Source organism: Leptodactylus fuscus, chromosome 4 (genome assembly GCF_031893055.1).
Source record: "Leptodactylus fuscus isolate aLepFus1 chromosome 4, aLepFus1.hap2, whole genome shotgun sequence".
NCBI lineage: Eukaryota > Metazoa > Chordata > Amphibia > Anura > Leptodactylidae > Leptodactylus > Leptodactylus fuscus.
The window spans coordinates 103,061,466-103,089,245 of NC_134268.1; the positions used below are offsets into that span (position 1 = coordinate 103,061,466).

The 27,780-nt window shown below is 39.8% G+C and overlaps 1 protein-coding gene across 7 annotated transcripts in view; it reads right to left on the minus strand.

Moving 5' to 3' along the window:
• The window catches only part of NFATC1 (nuclear factor of activated T cells 1), a 156,029-nt gene extending 129,040 nt beyond the window's left edge, over positions 1–26,989 (minus strand). For 5 of the 7 annotated variants that reach the window (XM_075270920.1, XM_075270919.1, XM_075270914.1 and 2 more), the window contains exons 1-2: positions 26,493–26,989; positions 8,837–9,914 (exon numbers count right to left, since the gene is read on the minus strand). In XM_075270920.1, coding sequence (XP_075127021.1) covers positions 8,837–9,914; positions 26,493–26,622 — 1,208 coding nt within the window. In that variant the 5' untranslated portion in view covers positions 26,623–26,989. Of the gene's footprint in view, positions 1–8,836; positions 9,915–19,851; positions 20,063–26,235; positions 26,312–26,492 lie in introns of those variants that run through there. The other 2 variants (XM_075270917.1, XM_075270916.1) reach the window with 2 other exon arrangements.
• Between the last annotated feature and the right edge of the window lie 791 nt (positions 26,990–27,780).

Sequence of the window (27,780 nt, forward strand, 5' to 3'; positions counted from 1 at the left end):
TCTGCCTTTTATGTGTAAGGATTTGCCAATTTCTATATTAGCTAATTGATGATTTTTCTTATATTTCTGTTGATATTTTGGGGTCTTTGGAACCAATTACTAGTTTTACATAGCGTTATAGTCTCAAGGTACAATGGTTTCAACTTACATTGGTTGTCCCGATTCCAATATTGTAAGTTGAGGGTCCACTTTAATCTTACATTTTACATGACCACTCGACAACTCTATTTCATTTTTCCAAACTATACATATTGTCACTCATTTTGAATAACTTAAGATCCGACTCACCCTATGGATATAATGTTCCCTTGTCATGTACTTACCCTCCCTGAAAATTACGGGTCTATGCCTCCCTATGTCTGAATGACGATGCTGTTACTTGACTTTTAATGTATGTGTACCCCTTTTGCCTTGGCACTCCCTACTTTTGTTTTGTTAAATTTGTGTTCCCTCGCCAAATTGTGTTCCTTATGTGTAGATCATTTGCTTATATTATGCAAACACAAAACTAATTCTCTGGATTATTTGCCTGTCCCTGTATTTGTCTTGGTTTTATTTTTCAATAAATTGAGTTAAATAAATAAATAAATAAATAAATAAATAAATAAATAAAGTCTATGATTGGCTGTTCTGCAAACTAAACTAAACAAACTAATTTACTGTTAGCTATGACTATGTTCACATCCCGTGCTGCAGTCTCTGTTAGAAGGACTTTTTCTTCCGTATAAAAACAAGGGACACTCAATGGACCCCTTTATAATCAATGGGGTTCGCCAGGCTCCGTGTGTAGCCACTGTTGTTCAGGGCTCCCCATCCTTTTTTCACTTGTGGAGGCAGTGAAGATAATGTATAATGGTGCCATTTTGTGACATCAGATATACATTGTAATGCTACATGAGTTTACTTACTGTTGTTGTATACTAGAAAATGTTAGGAAACATTTTGGATGTCGGTAATGATAGCTTGAAAAATATTTAGCTGGATAAACATACTACAAAAATATTGGCAGATAAGATTATCCTTTAATAAGTCCCACCATGGGGACCTGAGAATTTCATGGGTATGAAGGCTGCCGACAGCCTTTAGGGAAATAAAAATGGAGCATGACTTTTAACATGCTATACTTCCTTCAAAACCATACAACCCTGGGCACCCGTGCTGATTAGTTGACTGACCTCCAGACTTGCAGTACCATTCACAGCCACTACTCAATGTACACAGACTGATCTACTGTCTGTTCAGGAATGCCAGAGGTCCTACAACCAGCTGTTCAGTGGGGGTGCCTGAAGTTTGTCCCCCACTGATCAGATATTGATGATGCAATTGATCAGTCCTTAATCTCCTAGAAAGCCTTTTTAATGCACATGACACAAATATACTGTATGCAACATTTTTACATACATGTAGATCTGTCACTATGCAATGTTCAAACAGTATTAGAACAGAGCCATGTAAAAAATGGATTATTACATTTCACAATCTGTTTTTGCAAAAATGACTAGAGGTTGTCAAGTCTTCCAAATATTTGACAATTATGAAGTAAGAAAAATGTATGAAAAGTACATAGCACATGCTGAGATGGAGAGCCAAGATTACTTAGGTAATTGTTATCTCACATATAAATGTGCGAATTAATTACCAACCGTATCCTGTGCAAAACAATTCTTATATGATTCACATGAGAAGCTGTACTACTGAAATACACAAGGCATACTGAGCTCTGATACTGACTCAGTGTTAACCCTTCTGTTACATGAAGGAAATTACTTTAAAGGGGGTTATATGCTTTTTTATGTTAAAATCCATCAGCTATTACCAGATGAAAAAGCCCTTCAAGACCAACATTTTTTATCCAATAGTTTCAGTTAACAAAAAAAAAAAAAAGAGTCAATTGGGTCCCTTGGGCTACGTTCATGTCCGTTTATCCATTTTTCTGATCCCCTGATGAACCAGAACAGAAAGATATGCACAAATGTGAACCTAGTGTAACGGACACATTTATTATTACAAGAAAAGACTTGCCATTTGATCACTAAGCAGCTTTTCTTATAAACAAGTTGAGGGCCATTTTAACATATCAGCATTTTATTTGTAGATTAAGGTGCAAACTCAGATACTCGCAAGCCTTACTGCCAATCCAGTACGCCTGTGATATGTGGAAATAGTGTAGCTGCTCCATCCCATGTCCCACATTAACACGTAAGCGAGACCACTGAGCCACTAGTGACGTACTCATGTACATAATGTAATACGCAGCTCACAGTATAGATGGGCTTTACACTGGCTCTGTCTGTCATACTCTCTTCTTCAGTCTCACTGTTTTATCTCACACACAGACAAGAGATACCTTCAGCAATGTGGACTTTTTTTTGCTGTACTCCTCTAAAAGGAAGTTTACTTATGTCAACTGATATTATACAACCGATAATATGTGTGTAATTTCTTGTTTTTTCATGTGTGCTGGTATCTGATGTAAAATCTGCTAAATTCCCTTTACTATGCTATGTGTGTGCAGTGCAGATTCTTTGAGAAGATGACTGGATACCGGGCCCTGATGTCCACTTTCTTGACAATCAGGTTTCAGAAACAATACCAAGCAATTTAACCCCTGAATATCCGTACTACTTAAACCCCTAACAACCAGAACAATATCTCTGATTTTGTAGGGGCCAAACTGCTATAACTGTATTTATTTATTTTAACTTATTAAGGTTAGCTGCATTTTTCTGTATGAAATAAGGCTTTCATTTTTTGCCATATTTATAATATATATATAATTTTTTTCCTTATTTATTTAAAGAAATATAAAAATCCTACATAAACATTTTATTCCACAATGTGTGCCTTTTATTTTGATATATGACATCTATAGTATATACTGAATAAGATCACTAACTTTAATTTCGGGCACTCCTTAATTTATATTTAAAGGGGTAATTCCATCTCCAGGATCATATCTATACTTATACCTACCTGAAGTGTTTTAACCAATACATTGCTCTATTTGTTCCACATACAGCTGAACATGCTACTTGTCTTCTCTTTCTCTCTCTGCTGCTGAGCACTGATTTTGGGTAGAACAGTGCTGAGCAGTGTCTCTGTTATCTCAGCATGTAAATCCAGGGATAACTGTTCACCTCTGGAGAGCGTGGCAGGCCTGAGCTAAAAACCAGGAAGCAGTGGGGAGAGGAGAAAGGAAGGCAGAAGAAACCCTGAGATGGCAAAATCCCTTTAAATAGCAAATTAACCCTTTATTCTGTAAAATTGCCTACTGTGGATCATATTCTAAAATCACACATTTCAACAAAGAAATTGACAAAATGGTGCTTGCAGTGATGACAAACAGCAGATACTGCAGTAAAAAAGACGTGTCATTTTGGCATTTTATGGTTTTTACAGGTATAACAAGTTTATTTTACATGTAACTGCAATCACATTGAAAAAACGAGGAAAAACCATGTGTTTTTACTAAATGGCTGCATGACACGCATTTTTTTTAATGGATGTTACATGGCAGCATTAAATTCAATATCTGAAGATGGGGGCTTTACACTGCCCCAGACAGTCAAAATATAGGTCATGTGCTATTTTTGTTTGTTTTCATTGATCCCTCCATACACTCAAATGTATCAAGGATCCATGAAAACGAGTGCCCATCAGGTGCAATATGGCCATGAAAAATTTACTTTTTTTCATGGCCATTTTGCATCTTGAACATCTGAATGTAGCCTAAGGCCGGGTTCACACGGGATTTGTTGGTCAGGAAACTGAGGTGGAGGCCTCAGTTTCTGAACCAAAAAACAGTAGCTGCGGCTTGATGCCAGTGCAGTGCACTGGCACCCAGTCGCGCACTCCGCTCCGGATTAGGCCCAATGAATTAGGCCTTGCGAATCCGCCTGAAGAATGAGCATGTCGCTTCTTTTTTTCAGTGGTTAAAAAACGCAGTTTACATTCCTGCAAAGTGGATGGGATTCTATTAAATCCCATCCATACATTGCAGACAAATACCCACAGCAGAAATGCTGTGATTTTCAAAACCGTTGCGTTTTTATAAATCGTAGCATTACCATTATACATATGGAAACGTTTTCCTTTAGGTATAATTGAAGCAGAAAGCGATGTGGAAAAAAATCACAATGCTTTACCTCTGCAGTTTTTCCCACATTGCTTTTTTGTTGGGCCTAACCCTAAGGCTGAGGCCCCACTTTGCAGAAACGCAGCTTTTTTTTGTTGCAGATTTTGTGGCGTTTTTTTTGAGCCAAAGACAAGAATGGCTACATAAGGAATGGGAAGTATATATAGGAAGCTCTTATAATTGTCCCTTCTGCTCAATCCACTCCTGGCTTTGGCTTAAGAAACCGCAATAAAATCTACAACAAAAAAAGCTGTGTTTCCGCAATATGGGGCCCCAGCCTTATGTTCTTTGGAACTTTTAATTGAAGGATTTTCATCTGCCGTAGAGAAAAACTAACAGCAATAACTTAATATCTGTAGCTCAGGTCACTTTGTGTTGCAAGCTTTTTTTTTACATAACATGTTGATGGGATTTGTTTAAATCCCAACCATTATTCTGAAAGTGTAAATTGCCGCCGGCAGATAACCCATAAGGATTATGCTACAAGTGTAATCTTTTTTTGATACAACTTGGTTTATCATTTTTTACATGTATTAGGAATATGTAAGACTATGGGAACATGAGAAGAAACTATTTCTCACATGTAACATCTTACGACTCTTGTTTGCATGAGCAACATAGGCCCAGATGTGGAATGCAGTAAGATCAATTTGAGCAATGTAAATATTTGACACTTTAGGCTTCTGAAAAAGCTGAAACACTGCATGAGACACGGCTTCTGCACCATGAATATGCAACCATACAACTAACTTCCGCTTTATGGTCACTATCATTTCATTGTTTAACCCCCTCCCTGCCTAGGGAGCCTGCCAGACAATATATTATAAAGTTACAAAGGAATACAGTTGACATGATACTTTTTTTCTATCCCTTGAAGGAGATTTATGTATTTCAGGGACTGAAATGGAAATATTCAGATAATATCCTCAAAGGGAGCAAGGTACGTTCTGAAGCCAACAAGCCTTCAATTCTAATGGGGGCTTCTTCAAAATAGGATAATAACCTGACTAAAATTTGATACATTATTTTTTTGGAGCCGTGGAATGTGTATGCCTTAATTCTGACTCAAGAATGCAATGTCTTTATCTGTTTCATATGTTCCTCATACATCATGTATTTCATGATTTGCAGCAACTGCCTGGACTAAATGGCAACTTTCAACACTGTCTACCTCGGCAGACATCACATCTGGGGCTAAGGAAAATGACTTTATTGAGAATATACGTATTGGTCTTGTATTTCTTATACCCATCTGCTCTGCAGTCAGATATCAAAGCTTCCAACTAATAAATTGTGTGAAACATGTTATATGCTGTATATTTAATGGAAGCATCTGTATGTTGCAGCTACAAGCTGTCTGGTAAAGCAGATGTATAAAGACAGACCATGTCATAAGTGGAATAAATGTTAGAGACAGGTGAATTTACATTATTAAAATCTCACAAACCCTATACTTTTTTTTAAGGATTTTAAAGATATTACTTGTGATGGGGTCCTTTACTGTATGTCCACACAGGACTGAAACACTGGGGACTTTCAGTGGAAGTTATTGCTATGAATTTGCTGAAAATGTCATCATATGGATTACAAAGGGTGAGATTCACAATGGACACCAACAACATAAATTTCCATGTGGCAGGTTTCTTTATGTGTGTACTTTATTGCACATTTTTTACACAGTGTGCGGATGAATTCTCTTAATATCTTAATAATCTATTTTTTGATCCTGTAAATGCTGCAGATTTTTCAACTGTAGTTCCAGTGTATACGTCCCATGCAGACATACCTCTTAGGGTAAGTTCACACAGGGTTTCAAAGATGGCTCCCATTGAATTCTAAAGAAGCGAGATGCTCATTCTTTCAGGCAGATTCACCTTGCGACATCTGCCTGAAGACACTCCCTCCTGACTAGCCCCATTCATTTGGGCCTAATCCGGAGCAAGTGCGCGACTGGATGCTGATGCTTCCGCCTCAGGTTCCGGATCAAAAAACCTCGTGTGAACTTACCCTTATAAAGGTTTTGCTAAGCGTTCTCAGGAAGGCGCTGAATACCCATTACACTTACCAGGAGGATTCATACCCTAACAAATAATGAAATACGAAATATGGCAAATATCTTCTATATGACCTTTTTCAACATATTACTTTGGTATTATCAAATTGAGAGAGACCCAAATTGACACATGGAAGGGCTCTGATGGCAGAGAAAACATTTTCAAAAACGACTTTTAGGCTAAGGCTCCATGTTGTGAAAACGCGTCGTTTTTGGCTGCTCTGTAAATGTAGTAGAAAATAGCTGCGTTTTACAGTACCAGGAAAGTGCATGCGATTTTGAATAAATCCCATCCCCAGAAAGCAGAAAAAAAGAGCAGCAAAAAAAATTTTTTTTTTTTTTTTTTTTGCTGCTGAACTGAACTGGGCAAGAAAAAGGCAGAGAAAAACACAGCAAAAACTCAATGAAAAAATTTTTTGCTGCGTTTCGCTACATGGAGTTTTAGCATTTGAGATAATAGAAAATCTGAGAAGACTGCAATATAAGGCCCCATTCATACAGCAGAAAGTGAAGAGGGATTGAGGTGGACTTTCACGTGAGATCCTCTCCATTACATTCCTCTGGCTCCCCGCTGCACTCGCTGATGCCCCAGATAAATGGGTGTGAACAGCGGCATGCCTTACATCGCTGGTTCTGTGGCTGATCTGAGGCAAGATCGAGTGGGATACTTCTATCTCTGCCTCATGTTGACAACAATGAGAGAAGATTAGAATGATTTAATAAGCTCTAAGCTCCCTGGTTGTGGGGAACTTTTACTAACGCTGTCAGGTAGTCTTAAACTCTGCCAGGTTTATTAAAATGTCTAATGCTTTTTTATAACTATTGTGTATCTTTAGGGAGCCTTCACACTGAGTTTACGCACGTGTCAGAGTGACTGCTGTAAAACACAATCCCATAGACTTCAATGTGTGCCGGTCTTACGCGCATTACACATTGAAATCAATGGGAGGCTTTTAAACCCATTGATTTCAATGTGCAGCGTGAGTAAAACCGGCACACATTGAAGTCTATGGGATTGTGTTTTACAGCGGTCACTTTGACATGTGTTTACGCGTCTGAGTGAGCGGAGTGTAAACTCCGTGTGAAGGCTCCCTTAGACTGTTTGATCTGACTTTGCACCACTTATTAGTTGGCTTGTGACAAAATTCACACAAATTTTATTGCACGGTGTTAGGGCCCCTTCACACAGAGTTTACGCTCCGTGTGATCTATCTACGCTCCGTGTATTCTGTCCATTTTACACGTGTAAAAATACACGTGTAAAATGTAGTTAGCCATTGAGTTCAATGGCTTGTTCGTATAACGTGCGTCTTTTTGCACATGAGTAGACGCGAATACACGGAGCGTAAACTCCGTGTGAAGGGGCCCTTACACCTTTTTGTAAGCCCCACCCGAGAAAAGACACAGAAACAGTCAGGATAAGACCCTAAGTTGTGGAATGCAGCAAAAAAATGCAATAAAAAATGCTGCGGAATAAAACACAGCAAATACGTACTGCAGCCATTTTCATTGTAAAATTGACATTTACAAAAATTTACATTTTTCAAAAATGTGTGAGTTTTTCAAAATGCAGCTTTTCCGCAGCGTATTTTGTTTGCAGTGTGTGGATAAGATTAGCCAGAATCTCGTTCACTTTGCAGATACTGTAAAACGGGGCAAGTAAATTTTCATTAGAAATCTGCCCCAGTGCCCCACTATAGAAACTAGTGGTGAACCTGTCTTTAAATGACCTGTCCCTACACAAATGTCACCAGTCAGATAGAATGTAAAAAACGGAAACTCGTCATAGGCCTAATGATAAAGTACTAGTCATGCATATTTATTAGGAAAAACAATTTACTACATAAAAATATAACCCTATATATTACCAAAAAAGATGTGAACATTATTTGAATAATCTGAACCAAAAATGTTATATCTTTCAGATAAACCAAAACAGCTAAAAATGTATCATGAATTGGCAAATATGACCCAGTCATGAAGTTGTTAAAAAGACAATCTTATGAAGGCAACTCCTTTGTATATAAAACCTGGTCCAGCTTCCTGTGGTCATCTACATGTAGTAGGAGCAGAGAAGGGAGATGGAGGAAATGTAATGAGAGCTAGTAGGCTTGGACAACAAAAAACTGTGAATAGACTACAGCTTCACTGTATCCATGGGATAGCAGACAAAGCATCCTTTAATATGTACTGCTCCACTTGGCCTGGAACAGTTGGAACTTTTTCTATAGCCCCCACCATTCCTGAACAATAGTACTGTAAGCATTAGGACCCTATATGATAATTAGGGACTCTACTCTAATTAGCATATTGGATGATGAAACTAACAGTACTGATTGCTCAGGGGGCTAGCGAAACCGTTCCAACTGTGCCAGAATCAATAGTTACATCTATTCAAGGATAGAAAAAGTTGCAGTAGATGTTTGAAACATAGTGTGTCTGGAGCACAGATGAAAAAAGTGAGAAGCAAAGACTTGAAACTGGTACTTAGCATGACTATCTCAGAGTCTTTTTAGTTAAAAGTCAGAAAATGTGAAGAACACAAAACTACAGTTACACCATTTATGTAATTCTGCAATCTTGACAGAAACAGCAGGTTAATGTGCACTTATACAAATGAATATCAAGGCTTGATTTTAATGTCTTACCTCATATAGGATGTTGGGGAAATGTTCTTTGGTTTGGCCCAGTGATAAGGATGCTGTGGCACTGATAAATATTGATCGCAGGGCATGGTTTTCCTGATGTGATAGAAGTCTTCGGATGGCAAATCAGCGGCTAGTGACAGTGTGTCATGGTCATCACAAATGGGCTCTGTTTTGAGAGCCATGTTTGGGGTGTGATCTAACGCTGTTTTCCTGGATTTAATTGGAATGCCATCGTTCATATCTATGGGATCAGTGGTAAGAGCATTAATAGCTGCCACTATAGCTGAATTTGTATACTGGTGAGTGTTCCCTAGCCAGGTCTCCTCAGTGATGCTTACTCTGGGAGAATTGTGAGGAGATGGAGTAGGAGAGTGGTGTGGTGAGTAAGAGGTCTGCCTGCCATTAATGTTATATTTTCTTTTGAATGGAGATGTAGGACGCGAGTTTGGAGCAGTGAGCCAATTTTCCTCAGAAATACTTGTCCTGGGAGATGTAGATGGGGAATGCCTGGGTGAGTTTGCCAAATTACAGGCCACCATGTTTCTGGGATAGCCTTCATCTGGCTCAGTGGTTTTGGGGGATACACAAGGTGACTGCCATGGTGAGGTCTGAGGGGAAGTATATGGATAAGAATAATTTGATTCAAAAGAGGAAGCTTCTGAGTTACAGCTTCTGGAAGACAAACTGCTTGCTGGACTCAAGCATGAAGGATCTCGGTAGGTGTCAACATTTGGTAAGTTCAATGTAGCAGTAGAAAGTGTTCTTTTAGGAATAGGTTCTTCCACTTCACCTTCATGAAAAAACTGGTTATTGCCACTATGAATTCCCAGACAAGAAGTGATTTCAATTCTAGGACTTTCTAATGGTGCTCCATTAGGCCTTACATTCGGAGATAAGTAGTATCCAGAGGCTTCATTCTCAGGATTCCCTCCATATCCAGATGAATGACTTGCTGATGGAATAATGGAAATGATTGGGTTTGATGACTGAATACCATGGCATGGAGTTGATAATGAAGAATTCATCACACCCAGTGATAGGCTGGCACTTAAATTGGAAGATGCATAGTTATAGTTTTCTGGAAAAAAAATTATGAAAGATGTCAAGATTAGTTAAAAAAATAATGACATGCATGTGCTTTACCTAAAAACAAAGTTAAAAATACAATGTTTCAGAAGATGGTAAAATGCAAAATGAAAGCATATAAAATGAATATTAATTCATAACAAAGCTGGCATATAACTGGTTGAATATTCTACAATAATATTTTTGGAAGGAAGGAAATATATACAGTCCTATGAAAAAGTTTGGGCACCCCTATTAATCTTAATCATTTTTTGTTCTAAATATTTTGGTGTTTGCAACAGCCATTTCAGTTTGATATATCTAATAACTGATGGACACAGTAATATTTCAGGATTGAAATGAGGTTTATTGTACTAACAGAAAATGTGTAATATGCATTAAACCAAAATTTGACTGGTGCAAAAGTATGGGCACCTCAACAGAAAAGTGACATTAATATTTAGTAGATCATCCTTTTGCAAAGATAACAGCCTCTAGTCGCTTCCTGTAGCTTTTAATCATCTATCCCCTTTGAGTGCACGCTTAATCTCTATCCCTTTATCATCCACAGCAATGTCTATCCCTCACTGAAGCTCCTAAATCAGGGAAGGGCTCCCTTTGCTCCTAGGCTGCTATGCTTGCTACCCTGATAGGTTTCAATGCCTATCATAAAAAGGCAATTTGTGTTGCTTTTCTAAATAAATTTACTCTATAGCTAACAATGCAAGATGGAAGAGCAGCTGACCAGCCCCAATAACAATTCCATGATTTGTGCCCTTTCTAATGTGTTACTATGGGCAACATATGACTCTCAAGCTATAGTTGACTAGTTACATCTACATTACCTGAAGCAACTGGTTTGTGAATATATTAAAATAACACAAAAGCAGATGTAATTAGTTTTTATTGCACATATTTTATTAAAGATTTAATAATAATAATAATAATAATACTATGATGGGAACAAATGCTAACAGACATGAGAAAAGCGTGCTGTACAAGTTTACTATGATGTTTCATGGAGTTAGTATTTTAATAAGTATCTGGCTCAAAGAGTTAAACTATTTGGTGAAATATTAAGTCCTTTGGTGAACCTTCATTTGTATGTAATAGAATTGCACTTATACATACCGCTTAGTATGACTTCTATGTCTGCTCTCCCCTACTACATTACTGAATGAATAGAGCTAACAGGCTTAAGAGTTTTATATTAGGATATGCTAGAAATGCTGAAAAATCACTAGACCCCTCACTCATGGGTTTTGCAATTTTCAGAACATATAAAGTAGGTTTCACTTGAGAGGAACTTCCACTTTACACCTATACGCCACAACTGCATTTTTCCACTATAAGCAGTGCCATCATAGATGCAATGTATGATCACAATCTAACCCATTAGTCTGATATAGAGAATTTGTACGGCCAATGTTCTCTCCAGACTAGAATGGCATCGATAACACATCTGCATTCTGCACTGTTTACATAAGAAAATATTACAACTTGAATCTTAAAATGTTCACTGAGGATGAGGCCACACGTTCTGGAAAAGCTGCATTTTTATTCCAAATTTTGCTGCAATATTCTGTGGCAAAGCCAAGAATGGCTTCAATAGAAATTGAAGATATAAAAGAAGCTCTTATACTTCTACCTTTTACTGAATCCACTTCTGGCGTTGGCTCAAAAAACACAGCAAAATCTGCAACAAAAAACTCAGCTTTTCCACAATGTGTGGCCTCAGCCTGAAGCAATTGCTATAAGTACACTGCAATTCACATACATGTTATTTTCTTTACTATTTGGCTAGTTTCATAACAGAATTGAAATGTGATGATCTTGAGCAGGGGGACCAGGTGGTAGGGAAGTGAAATATTGCTGAATTTGCATACATCTGTATTGGTCACCAAGTGGTGCCACAACAGTACAATTCCAATAGTACTCTAACAAGAGGATTAACATCCATTATCCTCACCTTTTCCTCATTATGTTAAGGAATTACTATTATAAGCATATAATTCTAGCTTACGAGGTGTACGTATTGTAGAATAATATTACATTTATATTCAGAAATACAAAGATTGATGGCATAGTCTGCGTTTTACTCCTTGAAGATCCCAATGTTTTTTCGATTTACACATATTTACTCTGAGGAGATATTAGATCCAGTATTACATCAGAGATCTAAGTAGTTTCAAGTTTTATATTTTTTTATGATTTATCTTACAGATCACAACATGCTATTTATATAACTCTATTCGTGACATTTAAGGCATCAAAACAGGATACAATTATAAGATTATACATATATACTCAGATAGCTGAGCTGCTCTCGTCGTCTGTTCCTCAGGTTGAAGGCTGGGATTTTTTTTTAACTCTGATTTTATTCCTGTGACATCATATGGCTTATTTCTTATAAAATAGGTTGGTGTGATACTACTAACACTTCCAAACAAACTGGCAACTGTGTAGCTTCGTGCAGCATTTCTGTCCTCTCATCCATGCATAACAAAGGGATGGAGGCTGCAATTTAGATGCCCTGTAAATAGACTATAATTAGAGTTTCAGATCTGTGTAAATGCATTTTAAGTCTTGTACGCCAGGAGTTCCTTCCATTCAGTACATGCGGTACTCAGCTTGCCAGGGGTGTTAATGGCAGATGGCAGCATCCCACTGTGGAACAACTACTAAGCCACATGCCATTTGGTGAGTTAAATCAACATCCACTTATCAGCAACAGAATCGGAAAGATGATTCAATTGCTGATTTTCAGACTCTAGATAAAAGATTTCAGGATGGAGCTGAGGTAAAATAGAACCTTAAAGGTACGTGGTTAAACAAGATTACCAACATCTCCATCAGGAACTAAGGTAATATCTGAAAGTCAAAGTTTACAGAAGATTCTAAGGTCTTGTTAGCATGGCTACCAGTGACCACTCATAGTGGCTTTGAAAGATCCCTCAATGACCCTGCACAACAAGCCATAATCTACTCCTTAATTCTAATGAAATGTCAATCAGGATGACAGCAAACTAACTATACTGCACTGTGTGGTAGCCATCCTCAACCTCCTATCATGTCAAAAGGGAGATGAGTTTGGTCATTTGGAGAAAATGCCAAAATTAAAATGTTTATACTATTATGAACTATAGTAAAACATATTAACTAATATGAATATTGAGGATATAAAAGGTTATAGGAAGCATATCCTAAAACCATTCATGACCATTTGCAATCAACTTATATTTGATATCGGAAACCACTCCGGACCCCTCCCCAACACAGAGTTTGTTGAAAAGATGATCCTACTGATTCGTTAATGCTTGAACAAAGTACTATTACCACATGTTGAATAAAATCACTTTGTTCAAGCATTAACGAGTCAGACCCTTCTCCTACCGAGACCATTCTGGCACTCCCTCACACCTACCTCATTTCAAACACAGATTTTGGTGCACACCTAACCATACCTTCCCAATTACCAAATGTATTTTTTTTCTTTCCCCTGTACCTTCCTATTACTCCTTTCTGATATATATGGTGATATTTTGTATTGTATAATGTTGCTGCCTGCATAGGGACCAGTTGGCAGATTGGACTATATATTTTCTCAGTGTTATACTTGGTACCTAAAAATTTTGAAGCCATAAAATGGAAGGGCATCCAGGAACTTTTATCTTTGCAACACAGCGAATACCAAATGCAATTGCAAGTGCTGTGCGTGAAAGCACACGGACCCCTTAGATTATAATGGGGTCCGTGTGCTTGCCACGCACTGCCTGCATGAATCATGTGGACAGGAAAGTAGATTGTGAACTACTTTCCTGTCCGCATGATCCCTGCGGAGATCTAGTCAGCAAGCACACGGACCCCATTATAGTCTATGGAGATGTGTGCTTTTACTGCACAGCGCTTACAATTGCGTTTGTATTCCGTTAAGGAGGGTCCCCATCCGGACTCCCCCTGACGGAATATAAACGCAGATGTGAACCAACCCTAAACGCTAGTAGCATATAGCTAAGGTATGGTATCAATATTCGATCAATTTGCTGTGACCGCTGTTGATCCTTATAATAAAGTAGGTAGGCAAGTGCCAGTCTCCTTCTCTCCTATTGACTACACTTAACTTTCTTTACATGGTTGGTTCATTAAAGTCAACAGCCAACCATTCATTCGAAAAAAGCCAAGCAGCCATGGCTGTAAACCTTGCCAATCAGAAATTTCTACTTCCTAGTTTGTCCTGAAAAATACTGAACAGTCAGTTACTGGCTGAGGTGGGTCATCCTTGCAACCCGTGATTGGCTCAGAAGTCATTTCTTCTAATTAGGTCAGGGGAGGTTAAAAAAATTACAAAAAAAAAAAAAAAACAGACTCACCTGTTCCTGGTACCTCCCAGTGCAGTCCAATCCTGCTGCGCCAATGTCTTCTTACAGTGGACATCCTCACTGGCTGTGATGTCCCAGGTCCCTGTCTTTAGGCCAATGATTCGCCTCGGCTATCATGTGTGATGGGGACTTCCACCAGAAGAAAACATCAGAGCAGCAGGAGAGGACCCAATTGAGTATGTTTATGTTTTTTTTATATTTGTTCTCACCTTGCCTGTCCTAATTTAAAAAATTATATATATATATATATATATATATATATATATATATATATATATATATATATATCCTGGAAACCCTTTAAGCAGAGTAGTACGCAGAGGTTTCAGTAAAAGAGATTTGCACATTAAAGCAAGAGAGGCTGCATACGGACACCAGTGGATTGCTTTAAAAACCCATTGAAATGAATGGGTTTTTAAACTGTCCGTATGCAAGCCATCCCCAATCTGTTTTTCTGCAATTTCAGCGGAATCATAGCAGAAGGACAGCTGGCACAAGTGTGAATACCCCCTACCTGGGAAACCCGCACACCCCATAGACTATAATGGGGTCCATGTGGTTTCCGCACGAAACATGCAGAGAGAAAAGTCCTGCAAGCTGCACTTTTCTCTCTGCCTGGTTTGAGTGGAAACCATACAGACCCCATTATAGTCTATGGGGTCAGTGGGTTTCCTTAGGTAACCGCTTTTTTATGTGTATGGGTTTCCATTTGGGGGGCCCCTAAGTGGACTCCCGAACAGAAACCCGAATGCAGATAGGAACCAGGCCTTAGAATGCTTTTAAAAGAAGTGTTGATAGCTTATTTTTGTCAATTAACAACTAAAGTGAATTAAAAAAAAGAAAAATCTAAAAGAAATTGATACTTGGTATGACCACTGGCTTCAGGAGTGAAGCAATGACATGGCCCCCATAGAGTCCTGATCTCAATATCATCCAAGTCTGCCTGGGACTACAAGAATTGGAGGAAGGAATTAAGCAAGCCTATATCTACAGAAGAAGATCTGTGGTTAGTTTTCCAAGATGTTTGGAATTACTTCCCTGCTGTGTTCCATCAAAAACTGTCTTCAAGTATACCTAGAAGAATTGATGCTGTTTTGAAGGCAAAGGTTGGTCACACTAAATATTGATATGATTTAGATTTATCTTTTGTTCATTCACTTTGCCTTTTGTTAATTGACAATTAACGATTAACACTTCTATTTTTGAAAATCTGCTTACTTTGCAGAATTTTTTTTTACACCTGCTTAAAACTTTGCACAGTACTGTATAAGCAAAATCACTAGACTAAGCGACATAAAAAGGACAGATACAAATACACTGCACAGAAGTACAACTCAACATACACAGCATATACAACAGTTTACAGCACATGATCTATGATAAGAACAAGCAGGAAGCAGACTACAGAATTGAAAAGAAACAGGCTGAGTACAAAAAAATCTGATATTGTGAGATGAGATGACCCAAGTCTTCTATGAGTATAGGAAGCAATAAGAATGCTGTACTGAATAAAATATATATATATTGAATACTACTAATACATTAAAACCAGTGACCATTACTATAAAATGATGAGATAACACTGCTAAGGAATACTAATGTGCTCTCTAAGCCATGAGCAGAAGTGGTTCCTTCTCTATTGTGTAACCCAGAGACAAGTAGGTAAATCACTGTCATGCGGAATATTTCTATCTTGGCAGAGTTTTCCACAGCAGTACTTCAGAGGGTAAATGTTATATCTTTTACATTTATGAATTAGACATTATTTTTCATGAAAATGTGTCCATGTTCTTAATTAGAGATGAGCGAACAGTGAACTATTCGAGATTCGTTTCGAGAAGAGCCTCAATATTCGACTACTCGATCGAATATCGAATCCCATTCACAAAGTCTATGGTTGTTTCAGGGCAAACCACTATTCGACTAAAGGAGAGTCACCAAGTCCACGAGTAGCAGGAGGAGAGTGTTTAGGAGGAGTGCTGTGCAGTTAAAGTGCACGGACCCATTATAGTCTATGGGGTCCGTGCACTTTAACTGCACAGCGCTTGCAGTTGCGCTGATAAAAAGTCAGCTCCCTCGTAACCGCAAGCTGCCAGCTCTCCCGACTAGAAAAGAGGAGCCTGCGGCAAATCAATGCTGATTTTGCAGCAGGCTCGTCCTTGCTAGTCGGAAGAGAGCTGGCAGCTTGCAGTTACAAGGGAGCTGGCAGCGTTGATTGGCCAGTGTACAGCATTCGGCCAATCAATGCTGGTTCTGTTGAAGGCCCGTCTGTGAGCAGGCGGAGTCTAAGATCGGACCACATTGGAGACTCCACCTCCTCACAGACGAGCCTCCGGCAGAACCAGCGTTGATTGGCCGAATACTGTACACTGTATAACATTCGGCCAATCAACGCTGGTCAATGCATTCCTATGAGAAAAAGTCTGCTCCCTCGTAACAGCAAGCTGCCAGCTCTCCCGACTAGCAAGGACGAGCCTGCTGCAGAAACAGCGTTGATTTGCCAAATGCTATACACTGTATAGCATTCGGCCAATCAACACTGGTTCTGAATCGAATATTTACTGCGAATAGCTAGTAGTATTCGATCGAGTATGAATATTTCGAATACGGTAGTATTCGATCGAATATCTACTTGATCGAATATCTACTTGATCGAATACTACTCGCTTATCTCTATTCTTAATATATCAGGCTGCATATGGCCTAAATACAACATGAAATGTAACTATTTATTTCTGTATACAAGGTGGCACCTCCGCATTGCCTATATGCAGCTGTTCCTTCAAGTATCATTGTCGTCTTTGAGGCCTGAATTCATCTGATGTCTCTGAACCTGTATGACTATATCATCTGATGAAAAAATTTGGTATAATTGAAAAAAATTGTATAATATTGTGATCCAGGGACTGAATACGAATAAAGCCACATCTTGTGGCTAAAGTAAAATGAATCAGAGATCTGGCTCTATCTGTGCCATGGTAAGCACCAGATTTATTATAGGCTTCTAGATACTGTTATGTCTGAATGGTGTCTAGAAAGGGCACAAGGCTACGTGGAATGGTAAAATGTGCCAGATTTATCCATGGCATGTGCTATTATTTTGGTGCCAGTCAAGGAGTGTCTATCAGGTCTTATAAGATGCAACAAATTTATTGTGTCACTGTCAAAAATTTGGCTTGGTTTCACCTTGTCACATCTAGTATTACTTGCCTAATATTTAAGACAATATGAATAAATTTGTCCCAGTGTTGGTTACAGTTAGAGGTCAAAAGCCTAAAAAGATCAAGGGGCAGTTTCATATGGTTGCAAAACTGTCGGATTTTAGGTTGTATTGTACTATTCGACTGTATGTATGACTGTCAAATGACCCAGATTTCCTGAGCGTAATACGGAGCCTGCAGGTAATGCTCTCTTACTGTACTATGCTCAATAAAATCCACCTTACCCAAATAAGTTTCTTACAAGTAGGGGTTGTCCACCCAACAAAGAAAAATGAAAAGCACCTACAATGGCATAAAGTAATAAAAGAAGTAATATTCACCTTTCTGATATCTGATATCCCATTCTACCACTTTCCAGGCCCCCACAGGTATTGGTGCACTGCCCTCTGCCAATGATGTCCCAACACAAATATAAGATCAATCATTGGTTGTCGCAGCGTTGACATCAATACAGCATCAATACAGCCAGTGATTGGCTGCAGCTGTCACATGTCACTGTCAGGACATTTTCACTACAGGCCAACATAGAGACAATTGTGGGGAACTAAGAAGAGAGTGGGGGATAGGATTGGTAAGGATTAGTTCTTATATAATTGTATACAATTCCTTATTTTTGGTGCCGAAAACCCTTTTACTGGCCTAGACTCCAGACGGACTTAGGGTGCGTTCACATACATATTCCAGCTCTGTTGTAGTTTTACTCTGTTGTGGTACAAAAAAGCTGGAGGGAAACTGATACCAGACACTAGGCATCCGGCATCCATCTGGTGCTCCAGGCATGGGCGAGGAGCTGGACACAAAAACACTACAAGTAATGATTTTTGATCCTGTTTTTGGACACAACTTCAGCACCAGACACCAAAGCAGCCCCTATTAGGGATGTAACTTGAGGGGATGGAGTCCCATCCGGGCCCAGGAACTGTAGGGGGCCCATAAGGTGTCTCTCCTCAATACGAGAAGAAAAGATTATAAACAATAGAACTTAGTTGTTGGACCTATAGGTTATTTTCTACTAAGGCCTAAGAGCCTAAGAGCTTCATGTCCCAGCAGAAAACAGATTGGGTGGAAACCCCCTATATATGAATGGACTCTTACAGTGATAAGACAGAAGAGAGATAACTCAGCTGTGAGACACATGAGGTCTGTCCAGGTCTTTAGATTCTGCATTTTACTCAGTAAGAGGTGTGGCCGACCCCTATCATTAGATATATCAGGATATCAGGACATCAGCCAGAAAGTGGTGCCATTGTAGCACGAGGCTATGCAGACATGTGGCAGATGGAGAGTTCAGTATCTGTCTTTAGTTCATGATGCACTGACATTACTGAGCGGCTACATCACTATGGAGCAGCTTATGTATAACACACTAGTGGCTGAAACTTGTGGAGACTCCACTACATACAAGATAATGGGGCAATGCCATGTTACATCTTATTCTTAAAGTTACATGTGCCAGCGTAGAATTGCCATTGCAGTGCCATAGCAAGCAATTGCACAGAATGAACAAGAAGTGTTTTGTACACACGACCCTATTCACACATGGCATGTGATATTGCATTAGAGTCATAACTCCAGATATCACTCAACGTGTGAACGTTGCAATGACAACAATGGCCGTCCATTAACTGTCCTCTGAAAGGACACCCCATATGTGGCTCAGGCCTGTCAATATACTGTATGCTGTCTAATGTAGTCACTGTTATAGGACTCATATGTTATATCGATAATATGGCGGATATCTAGTGTTGTTAACATGTGACTTACTGTATAGTATTTTACCTCAGAAAGGCGTCCATGTAAAACAGCATCAATAATATTTCTAAATACATATATTATTAGACCTTATAATAAGATGCAGTTTCAGGGGCAGAAGAAGTAAACACACCTGTCCTAGTACCCCTCATGGTGGGTCACAAGTGACTACTCCATATTATCTCTACATGGTAGGTGTGCCCTATCCCATCACCAGCAGACAGGGCAGATGTCTGAGGTAACCCTGCTGTGTGCAGCCAGTCCCAAGTATGGCAGAGATGCCAGTGCCAGTCCTGTGTGCTGCCTCTATTACTCCCCTGTGGTTGCGCCGTGTGCCCTGCGTGTGCTGGCGGCAGCTTGTTCTATGTATACCCTGGGAATTTAGACGAGTTGTGGCGCCCATGACAAGAGATAACATACTACAGATACGCTACTGCCCTGCAACCTGCTCCCAAAACTACAACTTCCAGCATGGCATGACGTCCTTAATCTGACAGGGCATGCTGGGAGTTGTAGTTTGACAAACAGCTGGGGAGCCACAGGTTGTGGAGCACTCGTGGACAGACACAGACGCCGGAGGGGCAGCTCCTCCACCCACCTCTGTCCTCCGTCCCCGCCGGCTTGTCGTACTCGTACTCGAACAGATAGTCGAAGTCGAGCTCCGGGTCGTCCCCTGGGGCGCTCATTTCTCCCGGGCAGTGACAGGCGGTGGGTGCCGCTGAGTGAGGCTGGCAGGCAGTGTACGATAGAAGGACAGGCTCCTCCTCACCAGGGACCTGTTGCTGAGGCTGAAGCTGCCGGTCCCTCCTCCTCCTCCTCCCCGTTACTGTGTATAGTGCGGCTTCCTCAGTCATAAACTACACTCACTTCATGGCTCCTCCTGTGTGCCCGGCGTGCCAGGCTGCTCACATGGAGTTTCGCGGTGTGTATGTACAGCCTGCCTGGGTACAACTGGCTGGGCAGAGCCTCTCTTACTAGCCAGCAGCTGTTGTCTGTGGGATGTTCATTCCTACTGCAGGTCTAGTTTATGGCTCCAGCCTGGGACACCTCTCCCCCCTCAGCCCCTCCATGTTGATGTTTCCAGGCTTTATATAAACATAGAGATCTTCAGCTGGATTCCCCATATGCAGATAAAGCTCTATCCCATGTAGTAGCAGCAGCAGGACCCCTGTGCCAAGGCCTCAGGTGGCCACACAGGGTCCTAGTAAACAGCCCCAGTCACTGCTGGCTCAGGTCATGTCACCACATGGCACTGTCCAAACTGCAGGGTGCTAAAGGATCAATTACTACCAATCTACCCACCCAATGTACCAACATCACAGGTCCCCAAGTAAAATACATCCTAGGAATATCACCCAGGATACAAAAGATTCTCCATATATTTATTTTCTTTCTTAGATTTATTTTCCTATTTGTTCCCTTTCTGACAAATGACAAAAAATGGTGTGTTCCCAAACTGTTCCATGTATAGGCAGCTTCAGATTAGGAGGGCTTGACCGATCACAGTCATACAGTGGACTTGCATAGAATTTTAGATATAAATATACTTAAATTATATTTTTATATTTTTGTTATGCTATTTTTAAGTCACACAACTCTCTCAGGTTGCAAAAAAAATACAATCTAGCTGTGTCAGGGGAAAAAACGTCTTGCAGTCACATGTACGTCACATCTTTGTGTGACTCATTGCATTTATATGGAATTCTACTGTCACACACTAACAATAGTTGGCTAGTCCACCTACATATACAGTAAAATTCCTTTAATCTGGCATTGTCACACTTTCTGGATTATAAAACCCATGCCACCTGTTCAAGATTTGACATTAAATTCACATAAAATCTGATGACAGCCCACATTTAATGCTTGTTTTTGGAACCCCCTTTAACATGCACTGGAAAAAAAATCAGAGTGGAGATTTGTGGGTAACAAGTAGTATAGAAAAGTCAGGGAATGTATACCTATGCAGATTAATACTATTGAAGGCTAAGGCCCCATACCGCAAATCACAAGTAAAAAAGCAGGACATAAAATTGCTTGCATTTTTCATTGCTTTTCCGCTGCATTTTGCATTTTTGCCTCCTTCTAAAAAAAAAAAAGTTAATGAGGGGAAATGCTGCATTTTTACAGGTAAAATTAACATGCTATGTTCTTGAAAAAACACATGCTTTTTTTAAAAAAACAAACAATGTGTTCCAAAACTTTTTTTGCTACAATGTAGGTAAAAGATTAAATCAAATTTCATTGCCTTTGCTAGGACTGCAAAACCCCAGATTTTTTTCTGCTGCATTTCTGCATAGGCCCAAAAATACTGCATTTCCGCAACACAGGGCCTTAGCCGAACTGAGTTAATCCTCATGGGGGTCTGTGGCAGAAATCTGACTCAGGTTTCTAAAATGGATCCTTTAGAAAATACATGTCGGATTACATGAAAATCACTGGTAAGGGTATGCAATCTTTATGAACACCAGAGACCCCTGGAAATATTAACACAACCCATGCTATTTTAGTTTTTTTTTTTTTTTTTAAAGTATACTACCTATGCATTTCTCTCTGCTTGAGATCTATCTATCTATCTATCTATCTATCTATCTATCTATCTATCTATCTATGTGTATATATATATATATATATATACATATATATATATGTGTGTGTGTGTGTGTATTTGTGTCATTAGATCTTCTGGACTATCTGGTGCTGTATTAAATAATTGTACTGTACTGACACAATGCTTTTTTTATCCAATACATAAGGCTGGTGCTTATATAGTAGATACAGTATGAACTTGTATTGGGACCTTTAGTAATAAAATCATGTAGTGTATAAATAAAAGTTCATATAAAGACATATTCATATACAGAATAAAATAAATACCGTTTCATGGTCTGTTTAAACCCAATAACTGTGCAATAGCTTTGGCTTTTGTCACCCAAATCCCCAGCAAGTGTTTGTGTTTAGTTGTAGCTCCCACTAGTGATAGTATACTATGCACACAGTACTTACAGGAAGTCAGTGACACTCACTAAACTACATACTGATAAGACACTACATGAAATCATAGCTATCCTGCTGTGTGAAGCAAGGCCAAGACATAGAAGTGATAGAAACATAGCTTTATAGAAATGTATAGAAATCTAAACATAGTTTTTTTTAGATAAATGTGCATGACTGCAGAGACAACTGGGAGACTAAGCATGTCCACTAATCTACTGCCTTATATAGTTAGCTGATGTGTGACTGTTCTGTATATGTATAGTGTTAGCTTATACACTGACAGCAGCACTGCCTCCTCCACTGAGAGTGTTTATACCTTAGTCCTATGATTGCTGGAAGAAGAACATAATAAAACAGTAATAGATTACCCTATGCTCCCCAGTCTGCACACACCCAGCAGGTTGCATAAAGAACCAGCATATAGTAAAAAAAAAATTCTAAAAAATTATACAAATAACACTTATCTTAAATAAGAACATAAAAAAAAAATAGAGATTAATAAGTGGCTGATACTAAGCTCCATAAGGCAATATCTGATCTGAAATGTCTTATAACATTGTGTAGTATTATACACATCTCATTCATCTAGCCTAATATTCAAGTAGCAGGGAGAAAAAAATGAGAATAATAATTTAAAAGTAATATATTAATTAATGATATAAATAATACAAAATAGTTTATTAATTTGGGATATATATATATCGATATCAGATATGTGTTTGTGCTTAATGGGCAAATATGTGACTAGTCACTTAAATAAATTAATATACATGTATCTAATAATTTAGGAAATTGTAATCAATCGTTATATTAGAATGTTAGTCTGAATGGAGCTCTTTTATTATAATTCGATTATTATAGGTTATAGTTTATATAATGTATTGGAAATGATAGAAGAAATATTCTAGTGTTCATTTGGTACAGTTTTATCACGATATTTTCGAGCTTTACATCCATACATTGGATTTGATACTCTCAGTAAACTACATTGACACAGAATTCGCCCTGTGAATGACTGGCTAGATGATATATTACCGGGGCAGTGGATGATTTAATAATCCAGATAATATCTGATTCTCTATCTCTGGGCAATGCCAATGTGTAACCCCAGGGTATTATACCCAAGGGATTTTACATGTGTGCATGCGATTATTTTATCATTGCTAACAAACCATTTGTAAACTACCTGAGATATAAGCCGGGCTCTAGAAAAACCCAAAATGTATTCATGTGTCCAGAGCCCGGTGTACACTGGCACATTGGGGTGGTGGTAAACAGCATTCATCTATAGAAGTGACTTATACAACAAATAAAGGTGGCTTTCATTCCCCTGACTGCAGCCTGTTTATTATGTGTTTTATTAACAACGCAGGAACTATACAAATATTTGGCACATACATGATAGCAATTTAATATCCAGCCACAAAGCGCAGTATTCATGGCCAGGGAGAGGCACATAGTGGTACCCAGCGGAGGGCAATGCACATGAAATGAACAACAGCAACAGAAAGATACATAGGAGTAATCCTGCTCTCCAGGCACCTATAGCATTGTATTTGTGCCATGTACTGTACGTACTGCCATAGCTGCTGGAAATCGCAGGATCCTCCTCACTACTACTTGGTTGTATCACATATCTAGAGTCTTTAATCTGTTGTTCCATAGGTCTTACCTGATACAGTTGCAGATATACTGTATTATAAACTACACCCTCTCTTTAAATAATAAGATGTTTGTCTGTCTATCGATCTATCTGTCGGTTTTTCATGACTCTATAGCTACAGTATATCCAGTACTTACTGTACTTGTGTCATGCTTTACGGTTAATGATTGAGATTTGCCAGATTTGGTTCAGCTCACACAGATGAATATACCTTTAATATAGGGATTAACCTAAATGAATGCCTATGCTGTGTACCTGGATGTAGAAAAAGTTTCTGTACATAATATTCTGTACCTAACTTCTCCACTGTCAGGGCTGGTAGAGATGCAGTGACTGTGTACATATATCCTGTATACCAAGGTGTAGTAGCGCTGAGGTTGCCATTTTCCCATAACTGATTATAGAAATGTGATGTGATTTTACATAGGAATGAACATAATAATGGAATAATGGAATGCGTTTTTACATAGGACTGCAAGTGAACAACCTTGGGTTGCAGTTAACAGGATGCACTAAGGAGTTGTGTTTTCTCCCTGTGTGGTGAGTAGCAGTATAAACAGTGCGGTAGTAGGTGCTCCCTATGTGGTATAAGCAGTGCGGTAGTAAGTGCTCCCTGTGTGGTAGGTAGTTCTGTAGTAAATTCTCCCTGTGTGGTAGGTAGCAGTACAAACAGTGCGGCAGTAAGTATTCCCTGTGTGGTATAAGCAGTGCGGTAGTACGTGCTCCCTGTGTGGTAGGTAGCAATAATAACAGCGCGGTAGTAAGTACTCCCTGTGTGGTAGGTAGCAGTACAAACAGTGCGGTAGTAAGTGCTCCCTGTGTGGTAGGTAGCAATAATAACAGTGCGGTAGTAAGTACTCCCTGTGTGGTCTAAGCAATGCGGTAGTACGTGCTCCCTGTGTGGTAGGTAGCAGTACAAACAGTGCGGTAGTAAGTGCTCCCTGACACGTGTACACTGCCAACTACTCAGCCATGAGAGAAGTAAGTGGAAGACTCGGATCAGACTTGAGAGGAATGTGTCCTGCTCTCCATCCAGTCTGTGGGATGTCAGGGATGGTTATAATTATGGGTGTTGTCTTAATGGCTGCTATTTGCTGCTAGATTATGATTAGCGCACATCAGACCCCGACTACAGTAGGTTCAGTGTAGTAAGGGGATATGGGGAGATGGACACATGACAGGGCAGGGACTGCAGGCAGGATCACTAGCTGGACCAAATCCCAGCACAGGAGACACCTACAGGATGTGCAGCTCCAGTCTGTGAGGGATTACCGGGGGACACCAGCAGGGATCCAGCCTCCTCATCTACATCATCCTGTTCATACCCTGCAGCTAAACTGAACACTGTTTATAAGCGCATGTGTCTGCCACACACCTGTCCAGCACCAGGGGCTATGCCACTTACCAAACAATGACAAAAGCCCCTGCAAGTTCTAAATGGTGCAGCTATATGGAGTTATAATAGCACGAGCCACTGTTACCTTCTGTCATAGTCTAAATGCCTGCCAGGTGTTCCTCACTACTAACATAGACCTACCTGCACCGTATGAGTAAGTCCCTGTCATCAATATGCCAATAATGGGTACATCCTACTGAAAGATGGTAGAGCAGCAACTACCAAAGTAACAAGCTCATTCATATACTTGGCTGTATCTGTGGCACATTGGTGCGCATCATCTACACCTCACCAGCAGCCAGTGATATACATAGCAGACAGTGATAGCAGGGATATGTCACTACTGAATAATCTACAGATGTATTCAGAACACAATTACACACCACACAAGTCTCATAGAAAATACTTTTACTTATATACATGCAGTTATCACTAAAGATACAATAGTAGTATACTTATTATCACACAACGATCTATGCTATATACAGTACATACAAGAACCACACACCTATATCACTGCTCAGAAGCATATCCCCATTTATAATATAGCTTCATAAACACAATTCTAAAACTGTGACATAGTAATGGATGTATGATGAATGCTGAAAGCTCAGTATGTAATAGGGTTATACCATGGGTGCAAATATCTGTATATCACACAGCGACCCTCATACACCAACCACACACCTATAGGTTCCTTAAGTACAACGGGAAGGCTATTGAAGTTCACCCAAAGTTCTATGTACATATATATATATATATATATATATATATATATATATATATATATATATATTACCACATACACTAGCCACACAGTAACCTGTATATAACTTGCATCCACACACACTTCTATGCCCAGGGTAAATGTATTTATAACTGGCAGAACTGGTACGCTTGGTAGTTTGCCAGCCCTACACACATACCTGTACATTGTAACCTGTACTAGGAGTCATTGAGGAGAACTAAAGCTGTGTGAACTGTAGCTTACACCAACTTCACACGTACACCCCTCTGCGGCAGTGACTTGTACCTAGCAGTCTGTCACCTGTCATACACTTATAAATAGCCTGTCTTGTGATGGCACTGCCACTGACAGCCACTCTTCTAGCATACACTGGAGCCATCCACCCGGTGTGACAGTGTGACACTTGACACGTGTTCCCACTGCACTGTACCGTACCTTCCTCCGCTGACTTCATGATGAATGGGAAGAAGGGCTGGAACTCCACAGTGTCTCTGACGCAGGCTGGAAGCAGCGGACCGAGGGGAAGACTGCAAGGAGCGGCAGCTGCTACACTAGTGCGTGGCATCCACTTGGTGATCCGAGCTGTAATGTGCTGCTGGCAGTGTCACCTTGCACTGGATCCTCCACCTGATCAGTAGGAGAGACAAGGATCTGGCAGTGATCTAGCACTAGTGATAGAGGGGATGTGATCCTATGTGGCTACAATGCAATGGGCAGAACTGTGTGGAGTCCTGCAGGCAGGTGACAGCAGGAGCTCTGACATTGGTACATGTGCCTAGATGTGAGTGTCTGGTAAGTGGCAGGCAGTGAGTGAGGAGTTGAGGGAGTGGGTGACTTCTTTTCCTCTCTCTAGCTGTTTGTGTTAAGCTTCGAGTTAAGTAAAGTCTCCAAGTCTCTCTCTGACGCAGAGCTGCTATGTGTCTGCTGCCTTTTTAAAGCTGGAAAACACCCCCTACACACAGCACCTTCCTCTGTCCCTCCTTCCTCTCCCCTCTGCTGCACCTCCCCCAGCCCAGAAGCACTAGTGACGTCCTAGACTGCTACTCCTGTGAGTGCTGGGGGAGTGTCTGTGCACTCAGGGGAGTGAGGATTAGGTCGTGTCACTGGTCAGCTTGTAGTTCCCCCTCTCTCATGTTCATTGATGAGAAGGCTGTAAGGCTCCTTCCTAACTCCTAGCACACTTATCCAAACTTGGTGACCTAACCAAGAACTCCTAACTGTGACAAAAAAGTATCTGTACATAAATCCAGTGATGTCATCAGCGTCATACGCACAGTGAGGTATTGCAATGGGTTTATTCCAGGCCATTCATTTACAGTATTTATCATCCAAGACTATATGTCGGTGACTACTATATACAGTCTGCCAACATCTTACAGCTAATACCGTATACCACATACAGCCAAAGCACTTCTAATTCAGGCGCTTTCTACATAATCACTAAGATGGCTCAATAATGGTTGCATTAGTTCACTGCACGTCAATGGACCATAACCCCCTCCATATCAGTGTCTCAAATTCTCTATTCTTGCAGTGTCCAAGCACATATAAGCCTTTACCTGATTCTCTGGCCATATATATTATTGGTGGCGATATTTCTTCTGTACAGAGTTGGCAGTTTTTAGTTGTATTATATCCACATGCGGTAATCCTCCCGACACAATTAACACTATGGAGTGTATTCCTTATTATTCACTCGCTACATTAAAAGCCAATCACACTT